The sequence below is a fragment of the Rhinolophus sinicus genome, chromosome 15 (assembly GCF_057876585.1).
Source record: "Rhinolophus sinicus isolate RSI-liver-muscle chromosome 15, RSI-T2T, whole genome shotgun sequence".
NCBI classification, from domain to species: domain Eukaryota; kingdom Metazoa; phylum Chordata; class Mammalia; order Chiroptera; family Rhinolophidae; genus Rhinolophus; species Rhinolophus sinicus.
Window position 1 is genome coordinate 90,727,058 of NC_142515.1, and position 14,852 is coordinate 90,741,909.

The 14,852-nt window shown below is 58.3% G+C and overlaps 1 protein-coding gene across 2 annotated transcripts; it reads left to right on the forward strand.

The window, feature by feature from the left end:
• The first annotated feature begins 1,864 nt into the window (after positions 1 to 1,864).
• On the forward strand, positions 1,865 to 14,584 carry PDLIM2 (PDZ and LIM domain 2). 2 transcript variants are annotated; one of them, XM_019714534.3, is made up of 10 exons: positions 1,865 to 2,429; positions 3,548 to 3,642; positions 4,356 to 4,507; positions 6,519 to 6,588; positions 6,700 to 6,851; positions 6,997 to 7,075; positions 10,708 to 10,790; positions 11,014 to 11,159; positions 12,880 to 12,997; positions 14,002 to 14,584. In XM_019714534.3, exons 2-10 carry the CDS (start codon positions 3,550 to 3,552, stop codon positions 14,177 to 14,179), a joined length of 1,071 nt encoding a protein of 356 aa, XP_019570093.3. In that variant the 5' UTR covers positions 1,865 to 2,429; positions 3,548 to 3,549; the 3' UTR covers positions 14,180 to 14,584. The 2 variants fall into 2 exon arrangements, with proteins under 2 accessions (XP_019570093.3, XP_019570087.3); XM_019714528.3 differs by having other exon boundaries at positions 1,866 to 2,095.
• Positions 14,585 to 14,852: the final 268 nt, after the last annotated feature.

Consider the following 14,852-nt stretch of genomic DNA (forward strand, 5'->3'; position numbering starts at 1 on the left):
ACCCTCTCTTTGATGAGGCCTTGAAACCTCAGCAGCAAACCAACCCTAGGCCCCTGGGCTGCCTGCCATGATAGCCCTGACTTACAATGACCACTTCTGTGCCTTGACTGGCACAAGGGGGGCGGGGGAGGGAGGGGCAGAGGCCTGAGGGCTGAGGGGGACCTGAGGGGTCAGAGCCAGAAAAGACCTTAGGCCACTGGCACTGCTCCTCCCATTAGAGAGGTGAGGTGCCCAGGGGCACAGAGTGGCTTAGAGCAGAGTAGGACCCTTTCTGTTCCAGGGGTTCTTGCCCTGCCGACTGCAACTTTGTCCTGAGCTTTGCAAATGCAGGACACACAGAGCAGAAATCCTGCAGATGAACCTATAGATGTTTTTAGAGACTGTCCAAGTCAAAGTCAGGGGCACAAAAAGGTGTATAACAGAGTCCCTGCCACAAATGGGGGGTGGGGTGGCAATGGAAGAGAGACTAATACATTCAATCATTAAACAATATTCATTCAATAAATATTTACTGAATGCCTACTGTGTGCTCAGACTGTGCTAGGCTCTGGGAATGGAGCAGTGAATCAAACCAAACCCCTCGCCCTCCGAGGAACCTGTGTGCAGGCAGCTTTACATGGGAGGGCAATCGGCACAACTATGCTTTGTCCCCATTTACACATGGGGAAACTGAGACCCAGAGGAGCTGAGGAAATTGCCCAAGGTCACATGGCTAGTAGAGGCAGACCTGGCATTTGAGGCGAGGTCTGTGCGACCCCAAGGCTGTGCCGGCTCCCTACCTGGGGCTTCCTGCTCCCTCAGGGCTTCCAGTCTAGGGGGGAGGGTGGGTACATCAGGCCAAGTGGCCAACCATCAGACACAGGGCCAGTTAGTAGGCGAGTGGCTTACACACACTGGGAATAGAGGCTCTGGGAGGCTGGGAACAGGGGAGGTAGCAGGCTGGAGGCGAGCTGGACTATGTACAGGGAGGAGGAGGCCCAGGGCATAGGTAGGCATGAGGGGGGTGAGGGCACTCTTTGCAAAGGGAACTAGGAGGGAATGACGACTTGAGGCAAGCAAGTTACAGCTGTGCCCACAGGTGTGCCCCCTGAAAACAGACCAGCCTGTCAGAGAGAGTACAAAGTGAAGACCAGTAGGAGGTGGAGCCAGCTCTGGTGGGCCATGAGGTCCCCAGAAGGAGGGTTGCTAGGTATGACTCAGGGAACCATTTGCCAGATGGTTCTGAATTGGCCCCTGGGGCCTCTCCTTGGCTGTCCTCTCCTGATCCCTGGAGCTTGGGTTCCAGGTGGGGCCTGGGGGACGAGGAGCCAGTGGGGGTTGTTGGGGCTGGCCGGCCCCAGGCACGGCAGCAAGAGGTGAGGGCAGCCAGGAATGGAAAACGAATCAGCCCAGAAGAGGGAGGGACCTGTGTAGCCCAGGAGGCTGCCCCAGGACCTCCATGTACGCTCTTCATCTTCTCTCTTTATCTCCTCCTGGATCTGACAAGCCGCCCAGAGTGGAGCTGGCTTGCGGGACATCTCTAGCCGGGAAGCTCTGCGCCACCGCCCGTTTAGCGCGGTGTCCTCGGGAAGGCGGCGGGGCGGCTCTAGTTCGGGTTCTGTGGGTGTCGGGCTTCATCTTAGCCAGCGTGGGAGCCTGGAGCAGGCGGACCAGCCGGGCGCACCGCAGACAGACCAGGCCCTTGGTGGGGCGGGGCAGGGGGAGAGTTTCTGGGGACCGCAGCCTCAGCCGTCTGCGAAGTGGGGCTCGGGAACGCCACGAGAACGCCTCCCCTGCACTCGGGGGGTTAGTCGAAAGGACCCGGCACCTCGGGGAGGACGGTCGCGGCCTCTAGGGGGCTCTAGAGAGAGAGTCACCCGCCCCACAGCGTGGCGTGGACCAGAAGGCAGCGCCGGGGCCGGGCTGCACGGAGGAGGTGGCTTCCCCCGCCGGGGCGGCGGCAGGGGCGGCTCCGGGATCACATGGGCGGAGGCAAGTCCCGGAGCCCCGGGCGGCTCTCCCAAGAGTTGGGCAGGCGGCAGCGGCGGCGGCAGCGGGAGCGCCGGCGTCTCCTCACCCTCCCTTCCCTCCTGGACCCAGCCGCCCAGCCCGACAGGTGAGCGGGGGCCAGCTGAACGCGCCCACCTGCGCACGGTCCACGCAGCAGGCGGCGTCCCGGCTCGCCCGCGGCTCTGAGCGCCCGCTCCCCCTGGGCGCCCCTTGGCTCTGGGACCTTCCCACGCCCCCAGCCCCTCTCTCCGCAGCCTCGCTTCGGGGATAGCGCTCTGCGCCGACTGGACTTCCCCATCCCGGGCTCTACTCCTCCAAGCCCCTGGCCTGCGGGTACTTTAGCCTCGAAGCGGAGAGGGCGCCGGAACTGGGAGAGCCGGGGAGACAGGCTGGGCACGTCCCAGCTGCGCCCGGCGCGGAGTCCACTGTCCGGCTCAAAGGTCCGGGAATCCAAGGGTGTGAGCCGCTAGCGCCGGCCGGGGGCCTAGGGAAGGACAGAAGCTGGGGCTTGGGCATAGGGGAAGCCACAGAGCCTGGAAGAGGGCAAACAGCCCCACTGGCCTGTGCACCCCCTCCTCAGGCTTCTAAACGTGGGGCGGTGGCCCCAGTGCCCTTGGATAGATTTGAACAACACTTGCAACCTCTGGGCCTCCCCAGAGCCAGCTCCAGGGTGGGTGCTGGGCAGGGTGGTGTCCCAGCCTGACACTGCAGCTTTCTGCCTGGGTTGGCTCCTGGCTCCAGAACTAGAGGCTCCAGGAACCCTACAAGGGCCAGTCTGCAAGGACACTCCCTTGCCCAGGGAGGGGGCAGTGGATGGGAGGCCTGTGGCCCCAGCTCACAGGCAGCATCAGTCAGCTCACCCTGACGGCCAGTGCCAAGGGTGTGGGTGTGCCCAGCTTGGCAGATGAACCTGTCCTTCTTTTGGGCTGTTTGGAGGGCCGCAGGCCCCTGGGGGAGGTGGGAAGCCCAGGCTTGCCTAGCTGGACTCTGTTGCCAGGGCCTGAGCAGGCAGCAGGAGGCCCCTCTGAAGACCCTCGCCTCACCTTGGCCATCCCCAACCCAGAAAACTACTTGAACACTCTGTGGTGTCACCACTCTCTTCCTTCTGTCACTGCTCTCACAGCGCTGCCCTCCCCCAGAGTGGGGAGGAAGTAACTTGTGCTGTCGGTTTTGGGGACAGGAAACAAGCACTAGCGGGACTTAGCCCTGATGGTGGAGGAGGGGGAGAGGAGGAAATGCTGCCATCTCCTACCACCTGCCAGCCCCTGCCTGCCAGGTCTCCAGCAAGCCCCTGTCTGGCACCCTGACAGCCTACCTCCAGGGAGCTGCTCTGCTGAACACAGAGAAGGGGAACTCAGAGTCCTGGCTTCCCAGGGTTGGGGGGAAGTGAAACTGGGGGGTGAGGGAGGGAGTTAGTCACTTCCTCTACCCACCCACCTCCAGCCCCTGACTGGCTACTGCGCGGACCTGTCACCCCATCTCCTCCCTTTTGCCTTCCTCCTGCCCCCTTAGAGCATCTCTGGGTGGCAGGCTCCACCTCTCATCTTCTCTTCCTCAGGTATGGCGCTGACCGTGGATGTGGTGGGGCCGGCGCCCTGGGGCTTTCGTATCACCGGGGGCAGGGATTTCCACACGCCCATCATGGTGACCAAGGTAAGGGCTAGTTCCATGAGATGAGAAAGTACCCCATAGGGTCTGTCCTATCCACCTGGTCCCCACAGATACCTTTCTGTGTTCTGGAGCCAGACGCCTACTTCTGGGAGTGCAGCCCTAGGTAGGGCTGGGGCCCTCTTGTCCTGGGGATGTGGGGGCCACATCGGGAACAGGCTCCTGGGGAGTGAAAAGGAGCTGGGCCAAGTACAGGGCCTGCTCTTTTCTCCTTGGTCACCAATCCCATACCTCCTGGCAGCCACTTTGGGTGGTTACCAGAACAGGAGCCCCTGTGTTGTTGGCAGTTTCCCCTTGAGCCAGGCCTGGGTGGTCCTGCAGACCCCCTGTGCGCAGGCAGCCACCAGCCCCGTGTGATTGCATGGGCAGGGCTCTCTATCCAAAAGTATTTCCAAGTACAGTTCCTGAAATTCTGTCATTACACATTCTTTGAGAGGCCCCGGTTAGAATGCCAGTGCTGACCGAGGAGGGAGGGGGGAAGCCCCTCCAGTTTTGGAGGGCATTAGCTGATTAGCTGGGCAGACACTGATGGGCATGTAGAGAGATGCTGAAGGGGGACACAGGTCAGTCTGGTTCAAACCAGCTTCTGTGTTTCTTGGGTGGGACAGAGGGTAATTCCCTCTCCTCCCTGCCTCCCTGAGTGTCACCACTGTCTGAGTGGGGGTACTTCAGAGTACCTGCTCCTCATCCCCTAACAGGTAACAGAGCGGGGCAAGGCTGAGGCTGCCGACCTTCGGCCTGGCGACATTATCGTGGCCATCAACGGGGAGAGTGCAGAGGGTATGCTTCATGCTGAGGCCCAGAGCAAGATCCGACAGAGCCCCTCCCCACTGCGGCTGCAGCTGGACCGGTAGGCCCTCTATCCACCACCTCTGCCAGGTCTGCTAGCGTTCTTCTCCCCTCTGCTAGCCCACTGCACCGGTGGCCCCTTCCCCTGTCCTCAGCCCCGCCTGGTCTTCCCAGGCCCTTTTGGCTCATCTGTGAGAAGGTCTGGGGCTCCAGGCCTGCAGCAGGGTGGGCTGAGTGTGACCCTGTGCTCAGCTGGGCATGCAGCCACAGGTAGGGCAGGCTGGCATCAGCCACCTGGACGCCCGGGTTTGACTGGTTCCCAAGTGTGTGGGGCACTGGGTGTGGGCATCAAGTGGGTTGAAGAGGGGAAAGGTGTGCCTTAGGCTGGGTCTCCAGGGCCCGTGTGCCTCAAAGAGGGCATGGCCTTTGTTCAGATGATTGGGGGCGGGGTTGAGGATGAAGGTGAGGAATTTGAGGGCTCCTTCCCAGAGAGTCCCTGTCCCTCCCTCCAGTGCCTCTCTGGGCCCTGCTGGTGAAGGAAGATTCCTGGCTAGTGGGGTTTACAGCCTGGAGGCTTGGGGGAGGGGGAACAGGTGGCTCCCCAGGGTGGGGCATCTCGGTGAGTCACAGAGCAGGAATGCTGGGAGATTCCCTCAGCCAGGAGAGCCCTTTGGGTGGGCCTTGAACTTGAGTCAGGTACCTCCTGCCTCTCTGCCACCACCCCCACCACCAGGCTCTCCCTGAGCCTTGGTTCCATGCCCTTTCCTGGCCCCGGCTCTCCCACAGTGCTGTAAAAGCTGGCTCCCATGATGCTCTGTGGTCCCTGGCCCCTTCAGTGACGACTTCATGCCACTCTGGCTCAAGAGTGTTTGCAAGAGTGGGACTCAGAGGAGGAGGGTGGGCAGTACCTCATGGCATCTGGGAAGGGGACCAAAATCTACAAGAGGCTGCCTAGAGGGGCAGGGAGCTGCTGACGCCATCACTTCCTCTCAGGTCCCTCTTAAAGGGACTCAGCCCCGTCTGGCTAAGTACCCCCCAGGCCTCCAGCTCCATGTTGGGCAGGTCAAGACTCCATGTCTCTTCTTTCTTTTGCCCAGCTCTCACCTAATCCCCGCTAAACAACACCCTCACCATGACCTTTCAGGCGCTCAGAGCCCTGTGGCAGGAAGCAGTGCTCAGAGCTAGAGCCACAGCCCACGCTTCCCCCACTCTGATTCCACTCCCCTCCCCAGGGAGGCTGAGTCTGGTGTGGTGTGTGGTGCCTGAGGTTCTTGCTAACCTCTCTAGAAGTGGCCAGACATCCAGGAATGGTGTGGGGATGGTACATCGCAGGCGCTTTTCCCACCCTCAGCCAGGTCCTGCCCCTCCAATGGCCTCTTCAAGGGTCCAGTTGGGCTCCACTGGGAAGGGCTTTGAAGTAGAGTCCTGGGGAGTTGGGGTGGGAGAGCCCTCTTGTTGGCTGCCTTGGTGATTGGTGGGAGACCTGAGGTCCTACAGCTGCCTGCCTGGTGGGAAGAGGGCCAGCTCCACCGTTGTTTTACCCACCGTTGTTTTACGGGGGAGAAGTCTGAGGAAAGAACCAGGAGTGACCCTCTCAAAGCCATTCTGGCCGTCAGCGGCGGAGCTGGTGGGGAACAGCCTCTGGTTGGGCTTTAGGAGCTTGGGCAACTCACTTTCCCACTCTGAGCTTAGTTTCTCCATGGCTGAAAGATAAAGGATTATTGGATGAAATCTGCTGTCTCCCCCAAAATTGATCTACAAATTGATGCTGGCCAGTGACAAAATCTGGCTGAAATGCCGAAAAAAAAAAAAAAAAAAAAAAAAAAAAGAAGAAGAAGAAGAAAAGAAAAAGGAAAAAGAAAGGCGGTGGTAGTGGGGATAGTGTGAGGAGTTTTTAATAAAATTGAATTTATGTAACTTTTTTGCTGAAGTTTACAACCTGCTGTCTGAACATTTTGGATACTTCACTGCTCTTGAGAACCTGGTGTGGGACAGCTGACATCTCTACCCCCTACCAGCTAAGTAGGGTTGCAGGAGCCCTGTGAACATTTGCCTCTCTGTCCTCTCCTCAGGTCCCGGGCTGCCTCTCCTGGGCAGACCAATGGGGAAAGTTCTGTGGAGGTACTGGCCACACGTTTCCAGGTAGGATGGTGCCTTCAGCTGGGAGCCCCAGCGCCCTGAAGTATGGGGGAGGCCTGAGGGGCAAGGCCCAGTGGGATGGGCAGCCCACTCTTCCTGGCCCTGTGTCCACAGGGCTCCGTGAGGACGCACTCTGACAGCCAGTCCTCCCTCCGGTCCTCCTGCTCCAGCCCGGCCTCCCTCAGCCCCCGGGCAAGCAGCCCCTTCTCTACCCAGTCTCCCACCAGCCAGCACCCCCTCCCTGGAGAGGCGGTGATCAGCCGCAGGTGAGTGTAGGGGGTGGACACCCTGACCATCAGGTCTCTCGAAATCTCAGTAGCTGTGTTTAGGGGGCCCTGGGGCACCCTCTGTTTCCCTGGGGTAGGCTGGGTGGGGACCTTGGCACACACACCGTGCATTTCCCCCATTCAGTTTCCAGAGCCTGGCACACACCCCGGGACCCATTGCTGCTGACCGCCTGTCCTATGGGGGCCACCCCAGAAGCCAACAGGTGAGGATATTGGGGGAAGGAGAGAGGCTCCCATGCCCACTGGTTGCCGGTGGTGCCATGGGGCTGCAGGTGGCTGGTCCTACCTTGGCAGCCAGCCCCTCCATCTCCTAGCAGCAGGCACTCCTCTCTCCTGAGTGAGGAGGCCATCTTGTCTGCTGGTGGGTCACACTGGCGACCGGGTCCTGCCCGGCTGGTCCCAGGTGGCCTTCCGCCTCCTCACGCCCACTCACTGCCACCTCCCCGCTTCCTGCTGGCGTCCTCCCTTCTCCAGTGTTTCTTTTGGGTCAGCGCTGACATAGTTTTGCTGCTGTTGTTGGGATGGTTCCCTTTGGCTCTGGCTGCATCTCTTGAACACATTCCTCCCCATTCCAGCCCCATGCGTGCCCCAACTCCACCACCCCATCCCCCTTCTTCCTCCTCTGGCGCAGCTCAGGGAACCACCAGCGGGACTGTGGTTCTGCCTCAAGTTGCACTTGGCCTACTCTGTGTCTGACCCCCACCCCTGCCCTTCTCCCTTGGGCCCTCCCCACCAGGTCTCACTGTCCACTAGTGACAGCCCAATCCCCCTTATGGTATTTTTCCTCTCTCAGGACAGGGGTGGGGAGGTGAGAGAGTGAGGCAGCCGACAGCTCTGGGCCACAGCTGCTAGGGGCAGAGTTGGGAGGGCATGTCCAGCCTTTGGGGTGAAGGGGATGAAGCCCAGCTGCTGGAATCCTACCTCTGAATAATTCTGCATTCCAGAGAGCAGAGCCTTTGGAGATGGCTGGGGGAGGGGACTAGAAACTGGGGGCTCTGGAGAAGGAAGGAGGGGGGGGTCCTCTGGAGACTGCACAGAAGGGGCTCCCTGGTGACCCTCTGTAGGCCTGCCTAGTGGCCTGCCAGGCAATGCGGGCATGGAGATGTGTTCCATGGCCTTTAAACAATTTAAAATGTAGCTGTGGAGATAAGACAAATATGCAAAACAATTTTGGAACAATTAAGCACTAAACAGTGTGGTCTTAATTATAAAAGCAGGAGGCCTTCTGGGAGGAGAGAGATGATTGTGGGCTGCGGTGGCCTGAGAAAGCTTTGTCAGGAATTTTGCTGGAAGGTCAGGAGGTAGGACCGGGCAGAGTTTGGGCAGGGTTTAAACTTGAGTCTGATGAGGGGAGGGAGGGGAAGCAGTGGTACAAGCAAGACCTGTGTGTTTGGGCCTGGGGGCCTCCTCCTGGAGAGATTTTGGCAGAGCCCAGCCAGGAGCAAGCTTGTCCTAGGGCATGGCTGGAGAGGGGCCGTCCGTCCATCCTGGCCCCCTTCCTTGTCCTTCTGGGCATGAAGGTGGTATAGGGAGTGGTTCTCAAACCACCAGCAGTACCTTGGCCCTTGATAGGGATGCAAATTCTCAGGCTCCACCCCAGACCTACTGAATCGCACACTGGAGTGAGGAGTGGTGTGGGGGCACCAATCTGTTTTAAGGAGCCCTCAGGGATCAGATGCCTGCAAAGGTCACCTGAGCCCTGGGCTGGGTGGCAGGGAGAGGTGGCAGGAGAGGGTTAGTCCCACTTCCACTATGTAACCTGGAACAAGCCCTCTTCCTCTGTCTATGCCTCAGACTCAGGCCCCTCGCTCTCTGAGGCCCCATCTTTGACCCGAGGCCCCTGGTCATTCCTTCAACAAATATTTATTAAGCAGCTGCTTTGTGTCAGGCACCCTTCTAGGCTATGGTGATGCAGTGGTGGAAAAACAGAGAGAAATCCCAACCCAATGACGCTTACATTCTGACCTCCAAGTGAGGCTGGGGTCAGATAGTGTGGGAGTCACAGGGTCCCACAGATCCCGCGGGGCACTCACCTTAGCCCCTTAAAGGCTCTAAGAAGTCTTAAGAGAAAGAAACACATTTAATTTTCTTCATTTCCTATACTCGTTTAACGGCAGAATTTCTCCCGGCACCCTCCCTCCCTTGCCACTCACTCATTAACATCCCGTGTTCCCCCAGAACACATTTGGAGAGGTGCTGGCCACAGACAGCTCTTAATGGGCAGGGGAGAAGGTTTTCTGGACTCAGAGATGAAAGGTCCCCTCTCAGAAGGCGAGTGGAGGGGGAGGGAAAGAGGAGAAAGGCAGAGCCGCTCCAAGTGAGGGACTTGGGGCCTCTCCACCAAGGTGTGGTGGCCTGGTGGGAGGAAGGGGAAAGCGGTCACGGTAGATGAGATGCCCCCGCCCCAGTCAGCTGTGGCTATGGCCTTGCTGCTGGCTCCTGAGCACGCTGAGGCTGCACCAAGCTCAGGATGTCATCAGCCCTTATGGTGCCCTTCTGGAAACTGGAGGTTGCCCCCTCCAGGGTGGCAAAAGCCTTAGTGAGCAGATGGGAAATGAGAACAGGGCCTCTCCCTCTGACTGGCGTGAGGACTTGGCTTTCAAAGGGACTGAGTCAGATTTCAGTGCTCTCTCCCCATTGCCCAGTGTCCCGGTGCAGGGCACATACTGGGACGGCCAAGGAACATCATTCTTGAGGAGGGAGCTGGTGCTGGCTGTCATTCCTGAGGAAATTTTCACCGTCTGTTATTTGACCATACAGCACCAGCTGGGCACCCAGAAGCCCTGGTGTGGACTCACAGCCCTGCCTCCAACTCCCTGGGTAGCTTAGACCAGCTACTTTGCCCTTCTCACCCTCAGTCTCCTCACCTGTAGAACGTTTTCCCAAAGAGCAAAGAGCAGAGGAATGCAGGCTGGTGAGAGGCTAGGGCTGTCTTCACCAGACTCTGACATTTCTACTTTTAGCCTAAAGAGCTCATGCAATTTTTTTCATTTGACCCCATAATTTGTTCCTGTCTTTGAATTTTAAGGTCAAGGGAATGTGGCTTTCTAGGAAACTGCTCTCAGCACCACACCGCCTGGTGACCTCTGAGGCTGTCCTTTGCATAGGGTTGGGTCAGAGAGGGAGCAGAGTGGGGGAGGGTGCTGAGGCCAGGAAGCAGGGCACCAGGAGGTGGAAGGCGAGATATTCAGGTGGAGAGCCACTGAAAGAGCCCAAGATGGACAGTGCACACGAGGAGGGGGCATTGCTGCTGGGGTGTGGGCCCAGAACTGGCCTGGCCTGACTCCCCAAGGCTGCATGAGGCATGACCACACCTCCCAGGGTGGCCGGGAGAGGCTGGTCAGCCCAGATCCCAGCCCTCTTAGAAGGGAAACCAGCATGTGTGGAGGGGAAGTCATTTGTGCAGCCCCAGCCTTTTCCTCACGGCAAAAGGATTGGCTTCTCTGCTTGTTCTGTCGGAGGAGCCAGGCCCCAACATGCAACGTCTTTCCAAACACATGGCCTGAGATAACAGAGGAATTTGCATTGTGTCCAAACTTAGCTGGTAGTGCCCGCCGGTCTTCATTCTGCCCCTCACCCAGCCCCCTTGCAGAACCCTCACACCGTCACGGCTGGGTGCTGCCTCCCTTCCCTCTGGGACTGAACAGGAGCAGTCCCAAGTGCCCTGGCACTGAGGGCAGGGTCAAGGTGACGGTCCCGTAGGGGACCTGCTGGTCAGCAAGGGCCGGGAGCCCTCTGGTGTCGGGCCTGGGAACAGCTGGCCTTGGCAGAGCGATGGGTGTGCTGGCCACGGCCCTGGCGCTGACTCCTCCCCTGGTGCCTCTCCTTCCCACAGGCGGGTCTCGGCCGCGCTGGCGACTCGGCCGTACGGGTGCTGCCGCCCTCCCCGGGGCCCAGATCCTCCAGCCCTAGATTCAGGTACCCGTGGGCCCTGGAGGGTGGGGTGAGATCTTGAAGAGCTGGCAGGGGCAGGAGACAGACTGGCTTCCCAGGGAGGGATGCGGGGTCCTCGCCTGTCTAAACCCAGGTGGCTTTCCTCTGACCCCCAGAATCCTTTCCCTGGGACACCCATTCGCTGCCCCCATAATCTTCCTAACACCCAGAATGGACCCTCACTCTTGGCTGCCTCCCATCCCTGCAGTGTGGACTCAGAAGGGGGACGCCTCCACCTGGGAGAGGACTCGGAAGTCTTCAAGATGCTGCAGGAAAATCGTGAGGGGCGGGCGGCTCCCCGGCAGTCCAGCTCCTTTCGGCTCTTGCAGGAAGTCCTGGAGGCTGAGGAGAGAGGTAAGGCCCTGAGGGGCTCAGGTAGGGGAAGGAGGTTCCCCAGGAAACCCCGGGACCCTGAATGGACATGTTATTGAGCTGGTATTTCTTAAGTGCTCATCATGGGAGCAGGCACCGAGGGGCCCTGACTTCTAGAAGCCACAGGCCCTGCACTGACGGAGCTTATTTACCATCTGGTGGGGTTACCAGAGGTGCCCCAGGTGCTGGCTGGGATCAGGAGTCTTCTTCATGGAGGAAGAGGGATTTGACGTGGCCCTTGAACAAAGATGAAGGCTTTAAAAATGGCCTTCAGATGGTGGCACGGAGACTCTGGAATGTGGAGGCTGGCCGCCCGCCTGAGGGCTTTTGGGTGTGGGATCAGAGAATAGCGGGCCTGGCAGCAGGGAGGGTGGCTGAGGAGGTTACATCCTGGCTGTGAGGCCTCACATGCCAGGCTTAGGAGTGGCCTAACCCAGGAGGGCTGGTTAAATAATGCCAGGCAGGGCCAAAGTGAGAGTACAGACGATACCAAATGAGACGGGCTCTTGGCAGACATTTGCTGTGCCCGTGGATGGACCAGCCATGTGCAGTGTGGAGATGGAAGGCACTCAGGACCTCTATTTATTAAGGCTCACAGGCCTGCCCAGCTCCCAAGGACGTGGAGGACGTGGACAGTGCTGCTGCAAGAGTGTGTGTGTGTGTGTTTGTCACTTCCCTAGTCCAGGGGAGAGATGGGGAGGGCCTGGCCGGCCTGGGCGGTGGCATCAGGGCGGTGACAAGAGGGTGATGATGGTCAGGAGAAATATGTGAGTGGCAGAATCAGCAGAACCTGGTGGTTGGTTTCAACTCTGATGTCTGTTTATCTCCTTGGGGGTGTTCACAGAGGCAGGCGGTAGGGGGGAAAGGTTTAGAGCTGGTCCTGTCCACCAAGACCCTGAGGTATGGGAGGGCCCCTAGAGGGGCCAAGGGGAGGCGGTGGGGTGAGGGGAGCACTGATGGCTGGTGACATCACCCCTGGAGTCTCAGTGTCAGCTGCAAATGGTGAGCTTACCTGCTCCATAACATCTGAGCGTGGCCCATTGCAATAATGCACATACTGTGTTTCCCCAAAAATAAGCCCTAGCCAGACAATCAGCTCTAATGCGTCTTTTGGAGCAAAAATTAATATAAGACCCGGTATATATTATGTTATGTTATGTTATATTATATTATATTATATTATATTATATTATATTATATTATATTAAGACTGGGTCTTATGTTAATTTTTGCTCCAAAAGATGCATTAGAGCTGATTGTCCAGCTAGGTCTTATTTTCGGGGAAACACGGTAAGAGCCCTTTGAAAACCATACAAAGGTGTATCATGGTGCTGTTATTACCTATTATTATCGTCTCTGAATATCATCACGACTCGGCCACGCGAGAGGAAACAGCTGCTTGGCCTGCCGTGTCAGACGGTGCACACGCTCCCTTTTGCTGCCTTAGCTCAGCCTATACCTGAGCCTTGAACGTGCTTCCTGTACTTGCGCAGACTCAGCCAAAGATCTGGCGTGATCACTTCCTCCCTCCATTCCCCACTCACATGCCCAGTGTTCCTTCAGAGGCCCACCTGTAGCTGCGCCTGTGAGTGTCCTCAGAGCATGTTAGAGCAGGTGGAGTGTGTGTAAATAAATACAGCCTAGATGCTGCTGCTGCGGTAGACCAGCTCTGATGTGTTCTGTCTGCTCCCACCCCTCCCAGATGGCACACCTGCCTTCCTGCCCAGCTCACTGAGCCCCCAGGCCTCCCTGCCTACCTCCAGAGCACTGGCCACCCCACCCAAGCTCCACACGTGTGAGAAGTGCAGCACCAGCATTGCGTGAGTGTTGGTGGCCTGGGAGGCAGGGTTGGGGACAGGGCCCGGGGTGCTCTTCAAAGGGGCCTGTATCTCACAACCAGTCAGGGGGAGGGCCCATTGCCACAGTGGATCTGTGAGGGGTTCTATGGGTCATTGTCAGTCTTCTTAGAATGCCTGAGCTGCTGGCTTCTTCCTGCTGCATCTACTCCCTGATTTCTTCCCCTCTGCCTCCCCCCCGGCCCCCGTCCCCAAAGGAGTAAGACATGCTAGTGCTTTTCATTTCTCTCCAATCATCTCCCAACCTCTGGAGCTCTGCCTCTAGAGGAGGTGCCTTCTCCTGGAAAATCTTGCTCTTACCCTTCCCACACCCCCTTTGGAACAGGACGAATTTTCCAGAGGTAGGTTCATTTTTTCTCAGTGGGTGGCATTACAAAGCAGCCACATTCTCTGGGAAATTGCTGAAAGCCCCCCCCCCCCCCAAACTTCTTCCCGTGCACAGTGGGGAGGGTCAGTTGACTCACTCTAGGCAAATCCCTTAACCTCCCTGGGCCTTGGTGGTTCATCTGCAGAATGGGACAGTCCCCAGCCTGCCTCAGTGACACAAGGAAAGGGTCTTACATGGTGCTTCTCAAAGAGCAGCAGCAGAGCCCTGGGCGTGGGAGAGCATCCCGGGGCCTCTTCAGGAGGTCCCTGGGCCCAGGTTTTACACTCCTAGCTTGTGCTACTGCTGATCCTGACACCTGAGACCACACTGGGAGAACCACTGCCCCATTCACAACCCAGAAGGAGTTTATCTGCCTTTTGCTGGGGCAGGAACAACTTTTTTAGGGGATTAAGGGGCATGGGGGTGGGGGCTGGAGGGTTGCTGAAGTGAAATTCCGAAGGGCAGGCTTTGGGAGTCAAGGTCTGAGATTTGGGGTCTTCCCAGGTGCCGCCCCTGGGGGAATGGGACTGGGGGGGGGCATCATGCCTGGTGCTGCGGTTCCCCACCCCCAGGCTAATGGCTCTCACACCTCTGTCTGCAGGAACCAGGCTGTGCGTATCCAGGAGGGGCGGTACCGCCACCCCGGCTGCTATACCTGTGCTGACTGCAGTCTGAATCTGAAGATGCGTGGGCACTTTTGGGTGGGGGATGAGCTGTACTGTGAGAAGCACGCCCGCCAGCGCTACTCAGCACCTCCCACCTTCAACTCTCAAGCCTGAGCGCCAGCTGTGCTCTCAGCCCGCCCTTGACTCTGTGGGCACCTCTGCACCCGGGGCCATGCCAATAGCAAGCTGGCATGGAAGGGTGATGGTGGGTGGTGGGGTCCCTTCCTCCTCACTGGGTGAGGCCAGAGGTTGGGGCCCATCTTGGGCTGTGGGTGAAAGCAGGCTCACCTTCCCAGGCCTTTGCCAGATACTCTCGCTTCCCCCCTGCAGGACAGGCTGTGCACCAATGTCTGAGGTGGGCTCTGCATCAGACATCTTTGTGCAACAGGGGTTAAGCAGGTTGGGTCATGGAGATTAGTTTCTAGAAGGAGAGGGGTGGCCCCGAGACTAAAGGCATTCAGTGTGTAAAATTTCTGACGTGTGAGCTCGATAAATATATATATACGTGAACAAAATAAAGTAGCTGCCCCTCTTTTCTGTCCTTTCCTGCCCCGGGCCCTGGGGATGAGCTTCTCTCTACCACTAGGTGGAGAGGCTTTATTTACATATTTTTTCTCCTTCTTATTCGCCCCCCCCCTCAAACCCTCACCCCACCGGGTGATTTACTATGTGACACCCCTTCTGAAGAGACTGCTTCTTTTAGCCTGGACCCTCTTGTAAAGATGTCTGTTTTATTGGGATGGTCCCTGGTACTTTAGAGGAATATTTCTCACTGGGAGCCTGGGGA

Coding starts and splice junctions, on each gene's coding strand:
- PDLIM2 (XM_019714534.3), top strand. CDS start 3,550: ATGGCGCTGACCGTGGATGTGGTGGGGCCGGCGCCCTGGGGCTTTCGT. Junction 10,791..11,013: donor TCCTCCAGCCCTAGATTCAG/GTACCCGTGGGC, acceptor CCATCCCTGCAG/TGTGGACTCAGAAGGGGGAC. Junction 11,160..12,879: donor CCTGGAGGCTGAGGAGAGAG/GTAAGGCCCTGA, acceptor CACCCCTCCCAG/ATGGCACACCTGCCTTCCTG.